The sequence below is a fragment of the Wyeomyia smithii genome, chromosome 2 (genome assembly GCF_029784165.1).
Source record: "Wyeomyia smithii strain HCP4-BCI-WySm-NY-G18 chromosome 2, ASM2978416v1, whole genome shotgun sequence".
NCBI lineage: Eukaryota > Metazoa > Arthropoda > Insecta > Diptera > Culicidae > Wyeomyia > Wyeomyia smithii.
In genome coordinates this window covers 174,248,429-174,271,833 of record NC_073695.1, presented here as the reverse complement: position 1 = coordinate 174,271,833, position 23,405 = coordinate 174,248,429, and the positions used below count along the sequence as shown (strand labels likewise).

At 40.1% G+C, this 23,405-nt stretch overlaps 1 protein-coding gene across 1 annotated transcript in view; it reads right to left on the bottom strand.

Annotated features, from left to right (window-relative positions):
- Window positions 1-21,452, bottom strand: part of LOC129722659 (uncharacterized) — a 136,633-nt gene extending 115,181 nt beyond the window's left edge. Inside the window, exon 1 of the mRNA XM_055676278.1 lies at window positions 20,347-21,452. Coding sequence (XP_055532253.1) covers window positions 20,347-20,554 — 208 coding nt within the window. The 5' untranslated portion in view covers window positions 20,555-21,452. The remainder of the gene's footprint in view (window positions 1-20,346) is intronic.
- Window positions 21,453-23,405: the final 1,953 nt, after the last annotated feature.

Here is a 23,405-nt window from a genome sequence, read left to right as displayed (position 1 = left end):
GAGTCAATCGTCGTTTAATATCAATCTGCACAGATCCTGACGTGTTACAGACCGTGACTCAACTTGATAATGAAATGAAATGGGACCATCCATTAATGATGTCACGCAAATTTTGGAAAAACATTAACTCTTCCCCTTCCCCTTGTCACAAACTGTCACAACTTCCTCGACCCCCCCTCCGCTCCACTTAATTGCGGAAAATTTTTAACCCCCCTCTTCTTTGGTTATAACTGACTGAAAAATGAGAAATTTGTAAAAAATGCATTTTCTTAAAATAAGACTAATTATGCTGAAAGAAAAACTGAGACTGAAGGGAAAAGAAGATTATAAAAAATAACTAGAAAAGGCGTTTAATCCTTAGTCCAAGGATTCTGTTGATGGAGTCGCGTATCGACGACATAGAAAGCAGAGGCAGTATCTGCAGTATCATTGCTGATTTCTGAAGGACCATCCATAATCAGTTCCTCTTCTCCAATCAATTCGCAACCCAAATCTTTTCCACATATTAGCAGGATTGAGAGAGACCAAATATCTTAAATACCAATATAGTTCACTTACGTGAAATTATAAAGACAAATTGAAAATGACAGAAGCGTTAGTCACCTTTTCGACCGCTAGGTGCGCCACTTCTGATTTTGTTCTACACGACATGCAAAAAGAGTAACTTTTGACAATAATATTACCCTAATGGGTACACTGAAAAAAATGCACATTTTATTGTGAAGTGGACTCGGCTGAATATTTTATAATAATAAAGTCCGCCTATGTATGAGGCAATCATTGGGTGGTGTTCCACGGTTTGTACGTTTGTCGATCTCAGACAACATTTTGAATTGTAAGATGGCGACTTCCAGTGACTGGAAAAGAGATGAAAATGACCAAATACCACCTAATATGGATGTTTTTTTAACCAGAATGACGCTCAGAGGCCAGAAATTGTCTCTGAATACCATTTTGAAATCCAAGATGGCGACTTCCGGTTTCTGATAATCAGCGAGATATGACCAAATATCACCCAATATGGGTATTTCCGAAATCGTGATGATGCACTGAAACCACAAATCGACCTCAGACAACATTTTGAGTTGTAAAACGGCGACTTTTGGTGACTGGAAAACTGCCGAAAATTACCCAAAAACAACCAAATATGGGTGTTTCTTTAACCAGAATGATGCTAAGAGGCCAGAAATTGTCTGCAAATGCCATTTTGAAATCCAATATGGCGACTTCCGGTTCCTTAACAACAGTTGCAAAAGACCAAATAACACTCATTATGGGTATTTCCGGGATTGTTATGATGCACTGAAGCTACGAAGCGACCTCAGACAACATTATGAATTGTAAGATGACGACTTCCGGTGAATGGGAAACTGCCGAGAATGACCAAATACCACCCAATATGGGTATTTCTTCAACCGATCGATTTCCATCCAATATGAGATGCTTCGATACCAGAATGATACACAGGAGCTAGAATCGACCGCAGACACCATTTTTAATTCTAAGATGGTGACGTCCGATTCCTGGAAAACAGCCGAAATGACTCAATAACACCTATTATTGGTGTTTCTTAAACCAGAATGACGATCAGTGGGCAGAAATTGTCTCCAAATGCCATTTTAAAATCTAGGGTGGTGACTTCCGGTTTTTGGAAAATAGCCTAAAGTGACCAAATACCACCCAATATGAGTGTTTCTTTAACCAGAATGATGCATGAAGCTAAAAATTGACCTCAGACACCATTTTGAATTGTAAGATGGCAACTTCTGGAAAACAGCCGAATACTACTGTATATGAATATTTCCGTGATCGAAATAATGTATAGAAGCCAAGCATTGACCCTGGACACCATCTTGAATTCGAAGATAACCACTTTCAGTTTCTGGAAAACAACGAAAATAACTGAATACCACCCAATATGAGTGTTTTCGGAATAGAGGTGATGTACTAAAGGCAAAAGTCGAGGATGTTGTCATTCCGATAAAACCAATCATTTCAAACGATATAAACAAATCGCAAGAAATCAATAAATTTGGAATGTTGAAATTTATTAAATTAAACACAAAAATAGGCGGGACGAAGTTTGTCGGGTCAGCTAATAAATACATAAATATTCTGGTTAAAGCAAAGCTGCAAGTGATGAATACGACGATTAGAACTGGAGAGCAAAAAATTCGGAGGGATAAAAATAAACAAAAAAATACTTCAAAAACGAAGAAAACTAAACATTAAATAATAGTTTTTGCATAACAGTTGTTATCACTAATTATGTTTGTTTTGTTGAATATCTTTTGTATATAATATAATAAAGCTTTTAAACCAATTACAACATTATATGTATCCATACTTAAATTGTTAAATTTATAGCTAAAAGTTGCACAACAACCATATACGACTATTGACAACCATTGTGCGGTTTCTTCTTTTATCTTTTCCACGAGATAATTGAAACATTCATTTAATTGTACACTTCGTGGCCTGATTATTGAGCTTGAGCTTGACGACCGCACATTTCGTAGTTGCTTCCCGTTATGGATCTGAGCTAGTGAAGTTACACAGGGAACCACGTATATAACAACTTGGAATTAGTTTATCATTTACACGTCGTGGCCTGATTATTTGAATATTTCTTCTTCGTGCCTCGATAAGCTACATCTATTATATTATCAATATTTAACTCCCGGAATGGTGTTAGTTTTACATACAAACATTATACGCACGAAGTCTGCAACATATTTTTTTCTGTGAAAGTATGAAATTGAGTCAACTAAATCTAAAATTGAGTAAATTCGGTTTCGTGTGTGAGAATGTCAACGCTCACAGAAATTCAACAACAATGCACAGTGGTACAGTAAGGCAATGTAGACGGACATGAGTTTTTCGATGCGATTTTGTGGTTGTAGAGTAAAATTTTTTTCTAAGAACTTGTTTCTTATATTTAGTCTATTTTTATGTGCAAATGAAAATAAGGGTGGTCCTGAAATTGACTAAATAAAAAAACTAACTTTTTTATTTGAAGAAATAAATGTATACATTCATCGGTACAGTTGTAGATCAACTAATTTTAGGCAACTTTTGGTATTTCTTCACAATATTTAAACAATATTTCTCGCGTAATTTTTCAAAAGGACCTAAGTAACAATGAGAGATTCTCTCCTCTCTCACTTTGTTTCGTTATTTACGTCGTCATTATAAATATTTTCCAAACTTTCTTCCCTTAATCGAGAGATTGTAATACTGTCTTGCTTACTATGCATTGAGTGTCATGAAATATGGGAAATATAACATAGTTATTGATCAAAGAGAAAGTAAAAAAAGAGAGTCTCTCAATGTAAGATAGGTCCTTTTAAAAAATTACGCGAGATTTGTTCTTTCAAATGATACCAAAAAATATTATTTATGTTTGCCCTAAACGGAGACATCAATATATCAAAAGGGCCTAAAATAGAAATAGTGAAAACTCTTCATCTGTACAATATATCGACAATGTTTTTTCGTCAAAATTGGCGTATTTTTTATTAAAGTTACCGAAGAAAACTTTGTTTTTATATTTGAATTGGAAAAGTAGAGCGAAAAGACTGTTTTTGGAAACCAAATTTGATGTCTACAAAAAAGTTTTTTTTACAAAGTTACTTAGAATAAGTTGGTCTACAAGTTTGCCAAAGAATGTTTACAATTATTTATGCAAATAAAAACAAGTTAGTTTGTTTTTATTTCGTTGATTTTAGGACCACCCTAATTTTCATTCGCACATAAATAGAGGACTAGGACTATGTATAAGAAAAAACTTTTTACAAAAACTATGGCTCTAAACCGCAAACCAAAATCGCAACGAAAAGCTTATGTCCGCCTAAATTGCCTTACTGTACCACTGTGCAATGAGTTTAGTTACCTTTTTCACCACAAGAGGGGGTGTTCCCTGTCTGTCTTCACGGAAATATATGGGAAATTCGAGAGTGAACTATATTGTTATTTTAAGATATTTGGAGAGACTAAAAATGAATGAAAGTGCGCTGTCATTTATAATCATGTACGGTGAAACTGAACGAAAACAGCTTTTCGGGGAAGCTGATTAGACTGATAAAGGTTACGGTGGATGGGACGCAGTACTGTGTGCGGATTTCGGGTGGATTGTCGGGTCCATTTGAATCCTGCAGGGGGTTTCGACAGGGTGATGATCTCTCCTGCCTGTTATTTAATATTGCGCTACTGGGCGTAATGAATCGAGCGAACATCAACACGCGGGGTACGATTTTCAACAAATCCAGTCAGTCCGTTTGCTTTACTGATAACATGGACATTGTCGGCAAAACAACTGCGGCGGTGGCAGAACAGTACACCAGACTAAAACGCGAAGCAGCGAGGATTGGGTTGCAGAAAAATACGTCTAAAACGAAGTATATGCTAGCCGGCGGAATAAAAACCTACCGACATCGTTTAGACAGTAGCATTACAATCGACGGCGATGAGTTCGAGGTAGCCGACGAGTTTGTCTATTTAGGCACACTGGTAACCGAGGACAATGATACCAGCCGTGAGATCCGGAGGCGTGGTATCAGCGGAAGTCGTGCCTACTATGGGCTCCACAAGCAATTGGGGTCGAACAGACTAAGCTTCCGCACGAAGTGTAACCTGAATAAAACGCTCATAAGACCGGTTGTTCTCTACGGGCATGAAACGTGGACAATGCTCGTGGAGGACCTGCGAGTGCTCGGAGTTTTCGAACGACGGGTAGAAAGGACGTTCTTTAGCGGCGTGCAAGAGTACGGATAATGGAGGCGAAGGATGAACCATGAGCTCGCGCAACTCTACGGTGAACTAAGTATTAAAAAGGTGGCCAAAGCAGGTCGGATACGCTGGGCAGGGCACGTTGCAAAAATGCCGGACAACTACCCTGCGAAGATGCTTTTTGCCTCGAATCCGGCAGGAAGAAGACGACCAGGGGCGCAGCGAGCAAGATGGGTAGACCAGGTGGAGCGAGATCTGGCAGAAAATACACGGTGTCCCGGGGATTGATTAGCAGCAGCCAATGACTGAGCGAAATGACGGAATGCCAAATATCAATAATAATGCACGGTGAAACAGAACTAACGCACATTATGCTTTTTAAACGAGAAAAAGGCATTTATTTTATCTTAAGCAAATCTTAAACAAAAAAGGGATCGTAGAACTATGAACGAATGATGATAAATAATTCTGAGTTGAACTCTGTGGTATAGCGATGAATCTTCTTCATTTTTTTGAGTTGAAATGTGATATTACACTCAAGCTAAAAATATGTCACAGAATGTCACAATAATCGAAACCCCCTCCCCCTACTAAATGCGTGACACCATTAATGGATGGTCCCAATGATGATGCACCATAGGTTTCTGGGAGAAAACAACAACATCAGCTCTGAGAGACGTTGTGTTTGTCTCTCCATAGTCGATTAAAATGACTGTTCGACTGACAGCTGACGCTGCAGTAAAAATGATGTTGATGATTCACCCAACGAGATTCTATTTGAAGAGAGTAATCACGAGTTCACGTTTCTGGAAACTTTTAATATTCTGTTTTTTTTTTTTTTTCACCAGACGATAGATACAATCTAAGAAAATGCAATTTCAACACGCTATATACCTACCAACTCCTGTAAAATTATAATCTCAAATTAAAAACGAAAACGATCCTCATATATTTTCTATTTCATATGTATTTTCTTGGCCGTAATCAGTCTACTAGATGTTGCATAAAATTTATAATCAGCTGCATTGTTATTGACGTCAAGAACATCCATTTTACGCAAAAATCGCATGAAAAACAGTCTCCTGTGTATATCAGCCTTGGCTAAAAATTTAACCTATTTGTTCTAGTTCTAAACTTCAAATCCAAAAGTCGCACGGTCGTTTATAGTTTTGCGTTAAATCGCCAATCCTTTCTTCCCCTAACGACCGGCGTATTGGCGATTTAACGCGAAACTAAAAACGATCAAGCGACTTCTGGATTTGAACTTCAGAACTGAAAAAATGATGATAGATTTAATTTTTACCCAAGGCTGATATACACAGGAGACTGTTATTCGTGCGATATTTGCGTAAACTGGATGTTCTTAGTGTCAAGAAGAATACAGCTGGTTAGAAACTTTCAGCAGCATCTAGTAGCCTGTTTCCTGTCAAAAAAATACATATGAAATTGCAAATATATGTGATCCGGTTTAGTTTAAAATTTGAGGTTATGTTTTTATAGGATTTGGTATTTCGATAGCGTGTTGGAATTGTATTTTGTGAGTTTGAATCTACCGTTTAGTGAATAAAATCTTAATTTTGATAGGTTAAAATGCTGCCTACAAATCATCATCATTATTTTTTAGTGCAGAGCCAGCTGTCAGTCGAACAGTCATTTTATGGGCGATAGCAACAGATGAATATCATGTCGCCTGAGTATCAGCAGAGGTGTGGTGCGCTGAGAGCGAAAGTGTGGTGGAAGGAACTACTTCGGCAGCGGTTGAGTTGAGCGAGAGTAGGAGTGCATACACTGTCATTTTATTTATTTTTCTGCCAAAAAATCTAATTCATTACCAATATGAGTACGAATATAACACGATCTATTCGATTTGTATATCTGGGACGAATAACTTCATATACCGAGTTGTGCACATTGAGAAACACGTGTTGTGTTGTACACTAATGACAAGAAATATACCGTAATAATGAAAGCAAAAAGAGTGCACTAACACATACTGAGAATGTTATTCGCATACTGACAACGATGTCAACGCAGCTTAGGCTTGCTTTATATTAGAAATGGTCGGGTTTGGCTTCTTTCAAACCCGCACCCGATTTTTTTTCGGTTGACACTTGAACCCGACAAGAGCCCGAAGCTTTTTTTACCAAAACCGAACCCAACCCGAACCCAAAATTTTCATTTTTTTTAAACCCGAACCCGTAACTGTGGTTTCACCCGAGATTTTTTTGGGGGTCGATTTTTTGTACCAATTTGAAGCTGCCCTGAAGCTCAGCACCTCAAATGGTATTGAAATGTTAGTGATTTTTACAGCTGCATGAAATAAGACATCATTATCTCATAAAAATGCCTATTTGATATAGTCGGGTTTCGGGTTTTCAGACCCGGCATTTTCAAACCCGAACCCGAAAATTTTTTTTCCACCAAATCCGAACCCGACCCGTGCCCGACACCTTCAAAAATTTTTAAACCCGAACCCGACCCGAACTCGAAACTTTCGAAAATTTTCAAACCCGAACCCGACGGGTACGGGTCGGGTTTGGGTTACGGGTTTGAAAACCCGAAACCCAACCATCTCTACTTTATATGTATTCAAAACAGCAAGAGGTAATTTTGTTATAACCTTGTTTTTCCTGTGTGGACTCATCACTGCGACCAGAGATTAGATCTATTGTGATATTGCCCAGGTATTTTCTGTACTCCGCACTTCATATTATTGGCAGTATCACTATTGAGAAGTAAGTGATACGCTTATCATTCATATCCGTGCTTCTGTGTAAGTTTTACCTCTCCGTTTCAAACTTACTGCTCTACTATACCGAGCCTCTGTCCTTCTAACAACATCGCCTAATTACAAGTCCCTGGAGAGAACTTTCATACGTTACTAAAACCAATTTTATTATAATAGGGACTTATTTTTATTAGAAGGAGAGTCAACAGGGGCACTGTAGAGTTCAGATTGAAGAAAAGGTACGTGGTGGGGAGCCTGAGAATAAACCCATGCTGAAGTTCATTGACAACCAAATGACCTGATTCTACTAAGATTCGAACCCACGACCACTCGCTTACCAAAGCAGTCTCTGTAACCTTGCGGCTACATAGCTCCCTTTTTAATCGCTTATAATATAATGTTTTTGCTTCAGGCAAACAGAAAACAAGTAAAATCTGCCGCAGTGCTGCATGAAACTACTACGTCTATCCAATAATAGAACAAAAAAACACCATTTTTGTGAAGATTGACATACAGTTCCAAAAGTTATTCTAGCATTCTTTGTTGCACTGGACAACACAGGTGTGGTCCTAAAGCTCAAATTAGAAAAAAAAAAAATATTATAGATTTTTAGCCGTCCCTGTGAATGTTGGTGCCCCCAGCCACTAACATTTTTTTCAGAGACTTGAATGAGTTTACTCGTAAACATAACAGCGACGAAGCCGACGAGCAATAACTATGGGAACTCTCACGTATGTTGACGCGTTTAAGTACCCGCCAGGGGCACCAAAATTCACAGGATTGGGTTGAAGCTACAATCTTTCAAGGAAAGCTATCTCGAGCTGTAGGGCAGCTGCAAACTAAACCACTTAACTAAACAACGTAAGAGGTAATACGAATCGGAACAATCGGCATAGACCTAGGCACCGAAATAAGGACTACGATTGTGTGAGTGTCATACTTGGGACGGGAATCACCCAGCATGCCAGAACTTAATACTTACCACCTTCGCATATCAATGCGACTTACCTCGAGCTCTGCCAATGGTCGAAAGAGACTATTCAATGATGCGCGTAGGCTTGGGCCAGCGTGTTGCCAGCGCTAATAAGGGCATCCCCTATAATGCAGTGATGCCGAATAACTGGATACGCGATTCCTGTTACGAGGGGTACATTGGGCATGCTCACATCCACCTTCCTCTCCATAAAAAAACATTGAATAATTTTTAAAACTCAAAAATCATCATTTCATCGTAAGACCGAAAAAAGATAATTACTCATTACTCTCTTAATTTATTTCCTAAACGACATATTTTAATTTGTAATGGCTTATTGCTCCTATGGTCAAAAACACTGTTAATATAGAGTGAAATTTTTTTTTTTTTTTTTAAAAAGGTTGTCTTGCCTCTAGTATTACGGCACCGCACATATCGATTAAAAAAAAGATCGAAATATGTAGCGCCAAATACAGAAGACCAGCGTAATCTCGCACAGACCTACTATTCAGTAGTCCGTAAAGCTGTCATTTTTACTGAAACCGATAAATACTAGAGATCCTCAGAGGGAGAGATAAGCGATGAAAAAAACCGCTGATTTGGCAACTAGGTTTCACATATCAGAGGTGCCAGATATCTTCTCAAAGCGCAATGTTCACTAACTTTTTATTCGGCTCGTATAACTGATGGTGACGGTGGAAATCCTGGGGAATAATAAAGTGCATCACAAAAACCGTGAAGGTGTTAAATTTTATGTTTATGTTTAATTTTATATACTTTCATCATTATTCTGTAGACCATACAACGGGTTTGTGAACCACCAGGTAAAAATCACTGTGATGAAGCTACTTTGGAGCATTTTGAATTCATGTTTTAGCAATAAAACATGAAAAACGTGTAAAAATAAGTAGACTCTTTATTGAACCTTATTGCAATACCTTTCAATGTGTTACCTTTCTTGTTCGTTTGGCTCGAATTATGACATGTTCGTTTGGCTCACAACACTCTCTTCGCATATCTCTCCCTCTGAGTATTGCTGATAAATACTAGGACGATAAATATAAAGAACAGAGAAATTTTCCCAACTTTCCAGTTGCAACAAGAAGGTAACATTATATGTTATTTATTAAATTTATTTATAATTTCAGATATCTGCTTTCAATCGACTTGACGTAATCCTGCAGATACACGGGTGTTTTTCTTTCTCGGACTGTACGTTGCAAGACATTTTGATCCGGCTGAGCACCTTTTGTTCTGTCCAATGGCTCCGTGTCATTAGTGTCGCGCCACGGATAAACCTTCTTCGTTTGCGATACATGGCGTTTAAGAATTTGGCCTGCGTCGTTCTTTAAAGTTAAACTACCGTTTTGTTCTTCAACTACCGTGTACCGCAGAGGGCAAAATCGAGTTTCTCCTTTTATCCCGTGACAAACGTTCGACGATTACATCATCGCCGGGTTTTACTCGACAGGGCCGAGCATTTCGCCGTAGATCTTCACGCTGTTTTGCTTGTACTTTAGCTTTACTATCCCTCTGCTCCAATAATTCCTCATAATGTCGCTCTTTTCGTAGCGTAAAAGTGGAAGGTTACGTTTGATTTTACGGCTTGTCAGAACTTCTTCCGGAGCAATGTTAGTCACCCTGTGGATAGCAGATTATGTGCATCTACAGCTGCCCGAAGCTCTTCAACGTAGTTAGTTTTATTAGAAGATGCAGTGGACATTGCCTTGTTTATTATCTTCATGTAACCTTCCACGAGACCGTTTTGCTGAGGAAATAAGGGAGTAGAAAAAATGCTGTTAATTCTGCGTTCCATACAATAACTCTTTTATTCCGTTCCGTTGGAAGGTGGACCATTATCGGTTTCAATGTTCGCCGGGTAACCTTCCCTTTCAAAAATCGTTTCTAGTGCATGTTTAGTGTGATAGAAGCTTGTCGATTTGACAGGCTTTGCCATCAAATACCGTGATCGATAATCCACAACTACAAGTATATATATATTCCACTGAACTTAACATATGGGCCGTTAAAATCTAGAGCAATTGTCTCCCAAACGCCCTTTGGAGCAAAAGTACGTTGCATTGGAGTAGGTTTCTCCGGCCGACCATTTACAGCGCAGACAACACAAGCTTGCACCCACTTCTCAGTATCTGCGGCCATTCCAGACCACCATACTCGTTGACGTAGGATAGATTTCATCTTTGCCGCTGACGGATGGCCTATGTGTGCGACCTCTATTGCTTTCTTCTGAAGTTGTTCGGGAACTACCACACAACCAGTTTTCACAACAATACCATCACGAAATAGTTAAATCGCTTTCCAGTTTCTCAAACCTTCGTAAATGAGGGGGCCATTCTCCGGTCTGCAAGGATTGTATTACGAGCTGCAGTGTTTCATCTCTAGTGGTAGCTTCTATCACTCCTGTGTTTGTCTGGACACCAACGGTGTTTGCTTGTAGCGAAGCTATCTCCCAAGGACTTGTTTCTTCGTTAAAAGGAAGGTCACTTCCATTATATAACCGTGATGAGGCATCCGCAACGTAGTCCCTTCCTCGAACATACTCAATTTCATAATCATATGGGCTGAGCCGCAGCGCCCAGCCATCAGCTCAAGTAAGGGCTCTTTTTGATTCTTCCCGGGAGCGATTTAGGATGAATGACACTCCCTGAGCATCTGTGCGTAGCGTAAAATGTCTGCCTAATAGAAAATAAGAAAAATGCTTTACTGCCCAGACGGCCGCTAGAGCTTCACTGGCGTCAAGCTAGGTACCAAGAACCGGTTCGCAGCCAGGTACCAGAAACCGGTTCGCAGTTAAACGAGGAGGAAATAAAACGGAAAGAACGCAAAACTACCGCAGCGCAATCTATTAAAGACTAGATAAACCTGAACCGGTTCAGGTACCAAGAACCGTTCCAGGTACTAAAAATTGTATAAGTAATAAAATAACATCTTTCAAAAAGAGAATGAGTGCTTTAACTAAATTAAAACATTCCGAAAGTTTCGATAATTGAAAAACCAAGTTATTTGGTGGCGGATAAAAAACTCAAACGACTAATTTGTTGCTTATAATTAACCGCATTACCTTGTACATTCCCGATCCAGAGTTACTTGAAAAAAGTTGTATGAAAAGTGAAAAATACCATTAATGGCACTATGCTCAATTCGTTCCATATGTCTTGCCCCATCATCATGTGAAATCTTAAGTTTAGGGTCGAGTTGTGGAACTTTTAAGTTGAACATATCTAACCGGTACACAGACTTGGCAGAGTTACTTAAAATAAGTTGTATGAACAGTGAAAAATACCATTGATGGCACTATGCTCAATTCGTTCCATATGTCTTGCCCCATGATCATGTGAAATCTTAAGTTTGGCCTTAGGGTCTGACTCGAGTTGTGGAACTTTTAAGTTGAACATATCTAACCGGTACACAGACTCGGTAGAGTTACTTGAAAAAAGTTGTATGAAAAGTGAAAAATACCATTGATGGCACTATGCTCAATTCGTTCCATATGTCTTGCCCCATGATCATGTGAAATCTTAAGTTTGGCCTTAGGGTCTGACTCGAGTTGTGGAACTATTAAGTTGAACATTTCTAACCGGTACACAGACTTGGCAGAGTTACTTAAAACAAGTTGTATGAGAAGTGAAAAATACCATTAATGGCACTATGCTCAATTCGTTCCATATGTCTTGCCCCATCATCATGTGAAATCCTAAGTTTGGCCTTAGGGTCTGACTCGAGTTGTGGAATTTTTAATTTGAACATATCTAACCGGTACACAGACTTGGTAGAGTTACTTAAAAAAAGTTGTATGAAAAGTGAAAAATACCATTGATGGCACTATGCTCAATTCGTTCCATATGTCTTGCCCCATCATCATGTGAAATCTTACGTTTGGCCTTAGGGTCTGACTCGAGTTGTGGAACTTTTAAGTTGAACATATCTAACCGGTACACAGACTCGGTAGAGTTACTTAAAAAAAGTTGTATGAAAAGTGAAAAATACCATTGATGGCACTATGCTCAATTCGTTTCATATGTCTTGCCCCATGATCATGTGAAATCTTAAATTTAGCATTACGGTCTGACTCGAGTTGTGGAATTTTTAAGTTGAACATATCTAACCGGTACACAGAGTTGGCAGAGTTACTTAAAATAAGTTGTATGAAAAGTGAAAAATACCATTGATGGCACTATGCTCAATTCGTTCCATATGTCTTGCCCCATAATCATGTGAAATCTTTAGTTTGGCCTTAGGGTCTGACTCGAGTTGTGGAGCTTTTAAGTTGAACATATCTAACCGGTACACAGACTTGGCAGAGTTACTTAAAAAAAGTTGTATGAAAAGTGAAAAATACCATTGATGGCACTATGCTCAATTCGTTCCATATGTCTTGCCCCATCATCATGTGAAATCTTACGTTTGGCTTTAGGGTCTGACTCGAGTTGTGGAACTTTTAAGTTGAACATATCTAACCGGAACACAGACTCGGTAGAGTTACTTAAAAAAGTTGTATGAAAAGTGAAAAATACCATTGATGACACTATGCTCAATTCGTTTCATATGTCTTGCCCCATGATCATGTGAAATCTTAAATTTAGCATTAGGGTCTGACTCGAGTTGTGGAATTTTTAAGTTGAACATATCTAACCGGTACACAGACTTGGCAGAGTTACTTAAAATAAGTTGTATGAAAAGTGAAAAATACCATTGATGGCACTATTCTCAATTCGTTCCATATGTCTTGCCCCATGATCATGTGAAATCTTAAGTTTAGCATTAGAGTCTGACTCGAGTTGTGGAATTTTTAAGTTGAACATATCTAACCGGTACACAGACTTGGCAGAGTTACTTAAAATAAGTTGTATGAAAAGTGAAAAATACCATTGATGGCACTATTCTCAATTCGTTCCATATGTCTTGCCCCATCATCATGTGAAATCTTAAGTTTGGCCTTAGGGTCTGACTCGAGTTGTGGAACTTTTAAGTTGAACATATCTAACCGGTACACAGACTTGGTAGAGTTACTTAAAAAAAGTTGTATGAAAAGTGAAAAATACCATTGATGGCACTATGCTCAATTCGTTCCATATGTCTTGCCCCATCATCATGTGAAATCTTAAGTTTGGCCTTAGGGTCTGACTCGAGTTGTGGAACTTTTAAGTTGAACATATCTAACCGGTACACAGACTCGTTATAGTTACTCAAAAAAAGTTGTATGAGAAGTGAAAAATACCATCGATGGCACTATGCTCAATTCGTTCCATATGTCTTGCCCCATGATCATGTGAAATCTTAAGTTTGGCCTTAGGGGCTGACTCGAGTTGTGGAGCTTTTAAGTTGAACATATCTAACCGGTACACAGACTCGGCAGAGTTACTTAAAAAAAAGTTGTATGAAAGATTTCAAGCAGACTTTTTCAGTTTTTCGAGCAGTTCCAGCCTTTTTTCAAAAATATCTGGCATGACTGCTTTGATTCATTTTGAATAGTTCTGCGCACACTTTTTCTCTTTAGCCTGCACGGTAAGGAAGGAGAACTCATTAATGAGTAATTTTTCAACATTTTCGCCAAAACGTGAGCCAACACATTCAATGGGAAAACTCGATTTACCCATTTTTTTGACAGCCGCATGGGACAGTAAAAAATGGGCCATAAATTTGTTAGTTAGGTTTGTGAGCCTGCGGCCTAATATCACTGTGATAATGCAATTTTGGAACATTCTTATTCAATTGTATGACAATACACATGTTCTTTATTGTATTTGATTGCAATATCTCGGAATGTTCTGTTACCTCTAATCACAGATAACAGATATCCAATAACTTATGAATTCTTATTTAGTACCTTTTTGTCTCTCTCCTCATCAGACCAACCAGGGGGGTTAACTTGATCTATCTCTCGTACCACGTTGTTTACGCGCCGCTTCCGGCAAGTCGCAATGAAATGTCCGCGTTGATCACATCCATTGCAGCTTTTGTCTAGAGCCGGACAAACTGTGCCGGCTCTGTGTGAAGGTCGATTACAACGGGAACAACGGTAGCGACGCCCAATAGGCCCCCTGTCAGAGCTGCGATATTGTTTTTGTTGCTGTCTATCATCACGATTATTCTCCCTTATGCGCTTTCGATTCATCCTGGAGAACGGTTTCCAATCTCTTTGTTGGACAGCGGAAATGTCTAAATTTCTGGTCTGTGCTGCTTCCGCATCGTGAGCCTCCTCCCTTGAAGCTGACTGAACGATAAAATTGATGTCGTATTCTTGCGTTTTTGGTAAGTTCGGTGTTTCGAAGACCTTCCAGTAATTGGGCTCGGACGACGCGCTCTTGATCTGTGGCACTGTAGCCGCATAACCTAAGCTTCTCCTGAAGTCTGGCGTGGTAGACCACTGCGGATTCTCCGAGTCCCTGCTGCATTCCAGCAAACGCTTCGTGCTCTGCTCCGGTGTCTGTCATTGATTGTGAATATTTTTGGACATTGCTAACGAAAATTGAATAGCAGTCGGGCTGATCCAAACTTGGTCTTAATTTTGCTGCTCTGACGATGCCCTGAAGCTCTTGCCCCAAGCAAAGGAATAACAAACTTGGATCGCTGTGCGGCATTAACGGCGTTCCCAAGAAATGCAGCAATTTCAAAATTCTCGATAATCATGTTCCACTCTTCCCACATCTTGTTTGCGGGAATACCACTCGGGAAGGGCCTTATATGATCCCATCTGACTACGGCTTGACGGTCGCTAGAGTCGTGAGAAATGCTCCAGTTTGCGTCAACCTCGGGGTGTTTTCGACTGCTGAGTTGTTCGTACGTGTTCTGCTAAGGTCCGCTATAACTTTTTCCAACTGCTCGATCTTTCCACTGGTGCCAGATTTTGACCTTTTTGATATTGCTTTGATTGTTTCGGAATCCTCTGGCTCCAGATGTTCACTGCTATCGCTCAGTTCATTTGAAGATTCAGTAGAGTCCGATGTAATAGAATCGGCATTCTCGTTATCCTGTTCACTCTCATAGTTGCGTTCACACACGTTTGTTTCATGTTTCCGGTTGTCTGGATTGGAACAATCCAAATCGCCACATTCATTTTCGGGGTCAACGGCTCGTACATATTTTCCTTCGTCCTCCATCTCTATGTTTTTTTCGCAATTGCAACCTGCAATTTGTCTTCGCTTTTTAAACAAAACAAACCGGTCAGGGTTCGGATAGCTTTCATCAAATGCATGAAATGTTGGAAATCAGCCTTGTCTTTTATTTTCGCTACTCGAAAACCTTTCTACTAACGATCTTCCCGATTCGTATGGAAGAGAGAGTGGCTCGTAACCGCACGAGTGTTTTTCTTTGCGATTGTCCCAAACCGCCATTTTCCGAAAGTCTTTCTCTCTCCTGACCTCCACGGCCCATTGAAAAAAAAACTGACTTTTCATTACCGATCGTCCCGATTCATATGAAAAAAAAGCTCGTTACCGCACGAGTTTTTCTTTGCGATTATCCCAAAACCGCGATTCTCCGGAAACCTTTTCTCTCTCGTGACCTCCGCGGCTCATTGGAAATAAGTTATGTGAAAAAAAGACTAACCATAATCATAAAACATGGTTTAATGCATTAGCCATCTAATGCCAACATTCCAACGTATAACTTGTCCTATTTATTTTGTATTCACTGACCAAAAATCCCGGTTTTTTACGATCATGCCGACTCGTACCAAAAAAAAAATGGCGATGCAACCACATGCTGCGTGCTATTCAGAAATAACTTTTTTTTTTTGGCATGCCAAGTGATTCCCGTTTTCGTTCTGTATTTTTTTTTGCCAAACTCCAAGAAACCAATTACCCAGAATTGATCTCCTGGCAGGATCGCCAAAATGTGAGTGTCATACTTGGGACGGGAATCACCCAGCATGCCAGAACTTAATACTTACACCTTCGCATATCAATGCGACTTACCTCGAGCTCTGCCAATGGTCGAAAGAGACTATTCAATGCTGCGCGTAGGCTTGGGCTAGCGTGTTGCCAGCGCTAATAAGGGCATCTCCTATGAATGCAGTGATGCCGAATAACTGGATACGCGATTCCTGTTACGAGGGGTACATTGGGCATACTCACAGATTGGAAACTTGGAACATGTAACTGCAAATCGTTCTGCTTTCCGGAATGGATAATCTATGAGCGCAGCAGAAACTTTGTAGGACAGGACAGAAGGTATGGAAAAACCACTAGAGTTGTAATACTATCAGCGAGCTAGGAACCGGCTCCATAGTACTGGGCAAGGCAAGGACATCATCAACGTACCGCAGTGCAATTATAGACTCAGACTACTACCTAGTAGCTGTGTGCATGTGCTCAAAACTTTCGACGGTGTCGAACTCCGCGACAAAATATTGAGCAACTACGGGACGCCGGTTTTGCACAGAAATACACGTAGTAGCTGGATGCAGCGCTATCCATGGAAGAGCAGCTTGGCGCAAAACTTTTGAAGATAGCTGGAGGAGCAATCGATCCGCCATAAAGCGCTACTAGGTATAAGAGCTCCGGATCATAGAAATGACTGGTTTGACGGCGAATGCAAACAGTAAGTCGATGAGAAGAACGAGTACGAGAGCAAACGTGGAACGATACTGACAGACACGGAATAGCCAAAACTCAGTCCTCCGAAGGAAAAGCGCCCAGGACCGAGATCGCGTAACAATAGTTCCAAGGTAACGACACTCGAAAGTTCTACGAGAAGCTAAACAACCGTAAAGATTACGTGCCGCAAGCCGATATGTACAGGAGCTTGGACGGCAACCTCCCTACAAACGAGTGTGAGATGATCGAAAGATGGAAGTAGCACTTTGATGACTGAACGGTGATGCAGTAACGCGCAATGACGGTTTGACAATTGATCTTAGTGCACGAGCAGAAGACAACAGGATTCCAGCTGCCGATCTCCTGGAGGTGGAGGAGAAGGGGAGAAGTCTGAAAAACAAAAGAGGTGCTGGAGTGGACCAACTTTCCAGTGAGCTGTTGAAATACGGTGGAAAAACACTGGCTAAAACAGTGCACTGGGTCATTGCCAAAATTTGGACGGAAGAACGAGTACCGGAGGAATGGAGTACCGGAGGAATGGACGGATGAAGTACCGGAGGAATGGATGGATGTATTGTGTGTCCCATCTACAAAAAGAGTGACAAGCTTTCCAGGCAATGCCTACTTATTTTGCTATATTGCCCTGGAAGGTGTCATTAGAAGAGCGGGGACTAACGAGTAACACGATATTCTTCAAGACGTTTCAACTGTTTGGATTCACGAAGATATCGACATTTTAGTTAGGACCTTTGCGAAGATGGCGGATACGTACATTGGACTATAGGCCGAAGACAAATGGATTGGACTAGTCATCAATTCATTAAAGACAAAGTACATGAAATGAAGGGGTTCACGAGAAGACAGTGCTAACCTCCAACCTTGAGTTTAAGTTGGTAGTGATGAAATCGAGGTGGTCGACGAGCTCGTGTACGTGGGCTTACTGGTAACTGCCGACAACAAGAAATTCATCAGCGCATTATGGCAGGGAAATTGCGCATACTTTGCCCGAATAAAATAAGATAACAGCTCTCAGGGCATCTGAATAACAAATCATGGCATTTTTGGATTCACTTTGTTTTTCTCTGTTATCTAAATATAGAATATCATGTTATAGGATTTGGCTTACTTGATAACAAGACATCACATCATGTTATCGTTTTGTTGTTCAACTTTACTCGGGTGGTCTACGGAGGACGCTTCGGTCGAGTAACATTCGCTGCCGCACCAAGCTGGCCATCTACAGCCCACGACCACGAGACCACGACCATGAGACATGGACTGTGTTTGTAGAGGACCAGCACGCCCTTGCGGTTTTCGAGCGGAAGGGATTGCGCACCATCTTCGGTGGACTGCAGATGGAGAATGAAACGTGGAGAAGTCGAATGAACCACGAAATGCAGGAGCTGCTTGAGGAGCCATCTGTCATCCACACATCCAAGATTGGCCGGTTACGGTAGGCTAGGTGGACGACAGTCCGATAAACATTCAGGTTCATTTCAGTCCTGCACTGCATATAGAGAACCTCTTCCGTAGCTTTCCAGTCTCAAAAGACAAATTGAAAACGCCAGTGTTTTGCTCGCTAGCTTTCGTCACTCTTTATCAATTGATAATAAAAAGGTATTTCATTGAGACCAGAGTTGCCGGGAAAGATTACAGAATCATTAACAGGTTTTCCAGATTAGCACGAGTTTTGTCTAAATGCGTCTTTTTCGCGGTATACGCGATGAGGTTTAGAGAGAAACAAACCTGGAGAAGGAAAAAAATTATTGCATGCGAAACTTCAAATCTTTTGGGTTTCCATAAAACGATGAGCAATGCATTTTCAACATTGCTTAAAGCGCACATGTTTGTGTTTTTCTCTAACGCAGTATGTAAGAGCAATGTTATTACCACCTTCGAATCAAAATGAACATAGGATAAAAATAAAAGGTTCAGGAAAACTAATTAACATTCAAGAATTGGATTATGAAAACCCAACAGAACAAACGATATAACAAAAAAAAAAACATTAAAAACATACCACGTAAAATCCAACTTTCCTATGAACTCCGCGTAAATTGTGAAATCCGTATCAAAAAAAAAAAAACGCAGTAATTCTGAATTCTACGTGAAAAAAGACTTTAGTATATTTTTTTGCACTCCAGAGTCTTGAAAATATCATTCTAACCTTAACCTTTACATCGGTTTGAAAACCACATAAAGACATTTATGTATGTGTGTTTGTATGATTCCATAAATATGCTTATACTCGCGCACATATGAATTTACCTCTATGTTTTCGAAACCGAAAGTTCTCATGCTCGAGTTTTTGGCGAATATGTTCACGGCTATACAACCACAAGTTGGCTCCCGGCTTGATAGGTAATCTCGGGTTTCCCAAGCAGAATTATTTTTCACCCGGTTTGAAAAGGGTTCAGGTCCAAAACGTAATCGAAAAACAGTTATCAATTTGCACGTTTTTTTTTCAAATCCTATATATAATTCAAGCTGTTTATATTCAGGACCGAGAAACGACAATCCATACACGCGCATCCATACACTTGTATTTATACTGCTCAAAACTAAATCAATTTTTGTTGAAATACAAAACAATTTCGAGATAAATGAATTCATCATACGTTCAATACTTCATCAAATGCCACGACATTTTAAAAGATTTTGTCGTAATTTGCAGCTATCCAAAGCAGAATACAAAAATTATTCATAGTAGTCATTCGATGTAAATTTTTCAAAAGGACTCTTCATAGGATTGATGAAAAATAAATAAACAAGTCTTTCGAAATATAAGAAAATGTTACTTACTAAAAAAAAATACAACTAGTAAAAAAATTACTGAAGATAAAAACTCGTTATAAACACGTTATGCATAAAAATAACTTTGAAACAAATATTTTTTTTTTAATAACTTTTAAAAATAATTCAAAAGTTGTTTTAAATGTGAAAAACCACGTCTTTCTATCATTACTAGTTACTATTACACATAATTTCGTACAACAATAAAACAATACACTTTTGTTATATTCGAAATTCGCAGTTATCATGGTTCACGAAATCAAAATAACAATTTACTCAGCAGACAATTCTCGGAACTGACGACTTTAGGCGAAGCGTTCTGTCCACCAAATGAGATGCATATAATCCGTTCAACTGTAACACAATTCAATCATAAACGCAACGGTATCATTTGTATTCTTCATTTAATCAAATTCAATTTGCCCTTTGTCACACTGCCTGAGGGGCAAATGTTTGCATTTGAACGTTTGTTCGGAAAGGCTCACTTCGTTCCCATGTTTAGGTTTTGTTTGGTGTGTTTCTACATATCAAACCGTAGATTAAACAAACTGAATGGCTGTGGTTACCTCGTTTCTGCGGCAATGGCAGATTGGTCGGTGATTGCTGCTGTTGTAATTCCTTCGATTGTTGTTGTTGTTGCTGCTGCTGCGATTGCTGCTGCGATGTCACAACGAGCACATGCGCACTCAGAATCAGCGCGACCAGGGAAATTTGTATCCATATTTTCCCCAATTTACGTAAATTATTCACTGTGATATACAATTTTTGCACCATCGTTGTCAACTGCGGTCAGAGACTGGATTGCGAAACAGGAACAATAAAACAAATGAACTGACAACGGGGATGTTTTCTTTCAACCCCAAGCTTGACGGTATACCGCAAAATAAGCACTCAAAGTTGCGATTGATTCCAGTGAGTTATCCTTCGGCCTGCCTGATTCTCGAAAGGGTTGTGGATAGGGGTTGCCGAAGAGATACCGATGTAAACATAATATTTTACACTAGAAGAAGCCACGAGGTTTTAATACTAACTCTCTGCTGGTGGTGAAAATGTAAGAAAATACTATCGCGAAAGGACACTTTGGAACACCGTCAGCAGCTAAAAAAATCACACACTTTTCCGATAGTAAAGTAGCACGGAAGAAGGTAAACAGAAAAATAGCCCGGACGAACATAAAACATAACAACTCAGAAACTGGGTTCTTTATTTTTCCACATGTTTTCCGATTCGATATTATTACTCTGATTCTCCTCTATAGATCATTCACCAACACTCATCGATTTGGCTCGAAGGAGTCGAAGATGATTCGAAGAAAAATTACTTTCATTAAAATCAGCGAATCTTCTACATACAAAGGAATTCAATTTTCCCCCTTTTTCTCGAGCATAACTTTTCACTCTGAAGTAGCATGGACTACAGCCAGCAGAATCGACGAGAACAGGAAAATTAAGCGTTTTCCATTATATACTTTCTTCCTTGATGGCTGGTGCTGCACACATCTCCCTGTTAGAAATTTTTCCCCCAGCACAAACACACTGACACAACCGACACAAACACAGTAACTGAAAAGGACTCCCCGTCGGCGGACTGACGCTCCATATACAATGGGTCAAACTGCGGTCGTCTGGAAAGTACCGTTCCGAACCGAAGATCAAGCTAGACTGAGCGCCGCGACCGTACACGAAGTGATTTTATTGTTCCGATGCGATTTTAGCTCCCCCAAGCGTCATCACTATCCGGTAAATTGTCTCGCGTGTAGAAGATTTGAAGGTCGTAGAGTTCACTTGGCTCCTCGGTGGGAAACTACATGAATCTACTGGCTGGCTGCTATGCTCCTGCCGGAAGGCTGGCACACTGGGTGGTAGTTCATCGTGAATGAAGTGAACAGAAACAGCTGATAACCAAACACTGCGCAAGTCGTGCGAACAGCTGATCGTAGAGGATGAATTTTGTTTTGATTATTGTATCACGTTGAAATACTTCGGATAGTTGTAGCTATACTGGAAAATGATAATGTTATATGCACTAGTCGTGCACTATCTGTCCCAGCTAATTTTTGCATGACGTGATAAACCTGTCGCTTGAGCTGAAAATGCTGGTTGTAGTAATTCGAATAAATATATTGTATTGTCGAAGTTTTGGAATTCTCACGCGAATTTGAACGCGTATGGGTGAAAAATTATGATTTTACCAGTGATGCTGCCTATGCGCAATCATTGATACTGAGCTCGATTTTCTCGTTCGATATTATGCCTTTTTCGCCGATTCACCTGATTTCAGGCAGTTGACCAAATATTAAACCAAGCTAGTATTACTGAATGAAGTGCAGTTTGTATGAGTATGAGCGTGAGAATGAGTATGAGTATGAGTATGAGTATGAATATGAGTATGAGTATGAGTATGAGTATGAGTATGAGTATGAGTATGAGTATGAGTATGAGTATGAGTATGAGTATGAGTATGAGTATGAGTATGAGTATGAGTATGGGTATGAGTATGAGTATGAGTATGAGTATGAGTATGAGTATGAGTATGAGTATGAGTATTAGTATGAGTATGAGTATGAGTATGAGTATGAGTATGAGTATGTGTATGAGTATGAGTATGAGTTTGAGTATGAGTATGAGTATGATTATGAGTATGAGTAGGAGTATGAGTATGAGTATGAATATGAGTATGAGTATGAGTATGAGTATTAGTATGAGTATGAGTATGAGTATGAGTATGAGTATGAGTATGAGTATGAGTATGAGTATGAGTATGAGTATGAGTACGAGTATGAGTATGAGTTTTTTTTTTTTATTTCAGATGGAGGGGAAATTTGCAACCAAACCCCTGAGGTGACCAACCTCAGGGAGTGTGGGGTTGGTTTGAATCAGTGACCGGACCCACTAAAACCCCTCCAGTCTCCAGCCCATAATACTCCCCGTGACGACCGCTAAGTATTGCTTCGGGGAGCGGCTTTTATGCTTTGAGCAACCTCCTGTCTCTATAAGTCTCTTAGCTAATTAGCTAACTAACCTGGAGACTGGCCGTTAGCTAATACTGGCGTGTTGGTGGTCAACCTGTCGCCTGCTTTGCAACTCTAGGACTATTTGAGAGGCGGCTGCACAAACCGCCCTCCAGATGTTCGAGTCTTCACACATCCTATGAACTAGGTTGTCCGGAGTAGTGTCTGGCCCGCTCATAGCCATCATGTCGCTCCGCGCACGCGCAAAACGAGGACATACGAAGAAGACATGCTCAGCAGTCTCTTCCGCATCCAGGCACTCGGGGCACATGGGGGACTCCGCATGCCCGAACCTGTATAGGTACTGCCTGAAGCAACCATGACCCGACAGAATCTGTGTCAGGTGGAAGTTGACTTCTACATGGCGTCTCCCGACCCACCCGGATACCACCGGAATAAGTCGGTGCGTCCATCTACCTTGCGTGGAGTTGGAACATTCCTGCTGCCATCTGATCATCGATAGTGATCTTCTGGTACCTCGTATGCCCCTGGTGTCACGTTGGTCGAAGCATTCTAGGTCCTCCCTAATGGCTATGCTGATAGGCATCATGCCGGACAGGACACAAGTTGCGTCGTATGACACTGTACGGAACGCACTCGCAACCCTGAGGCACA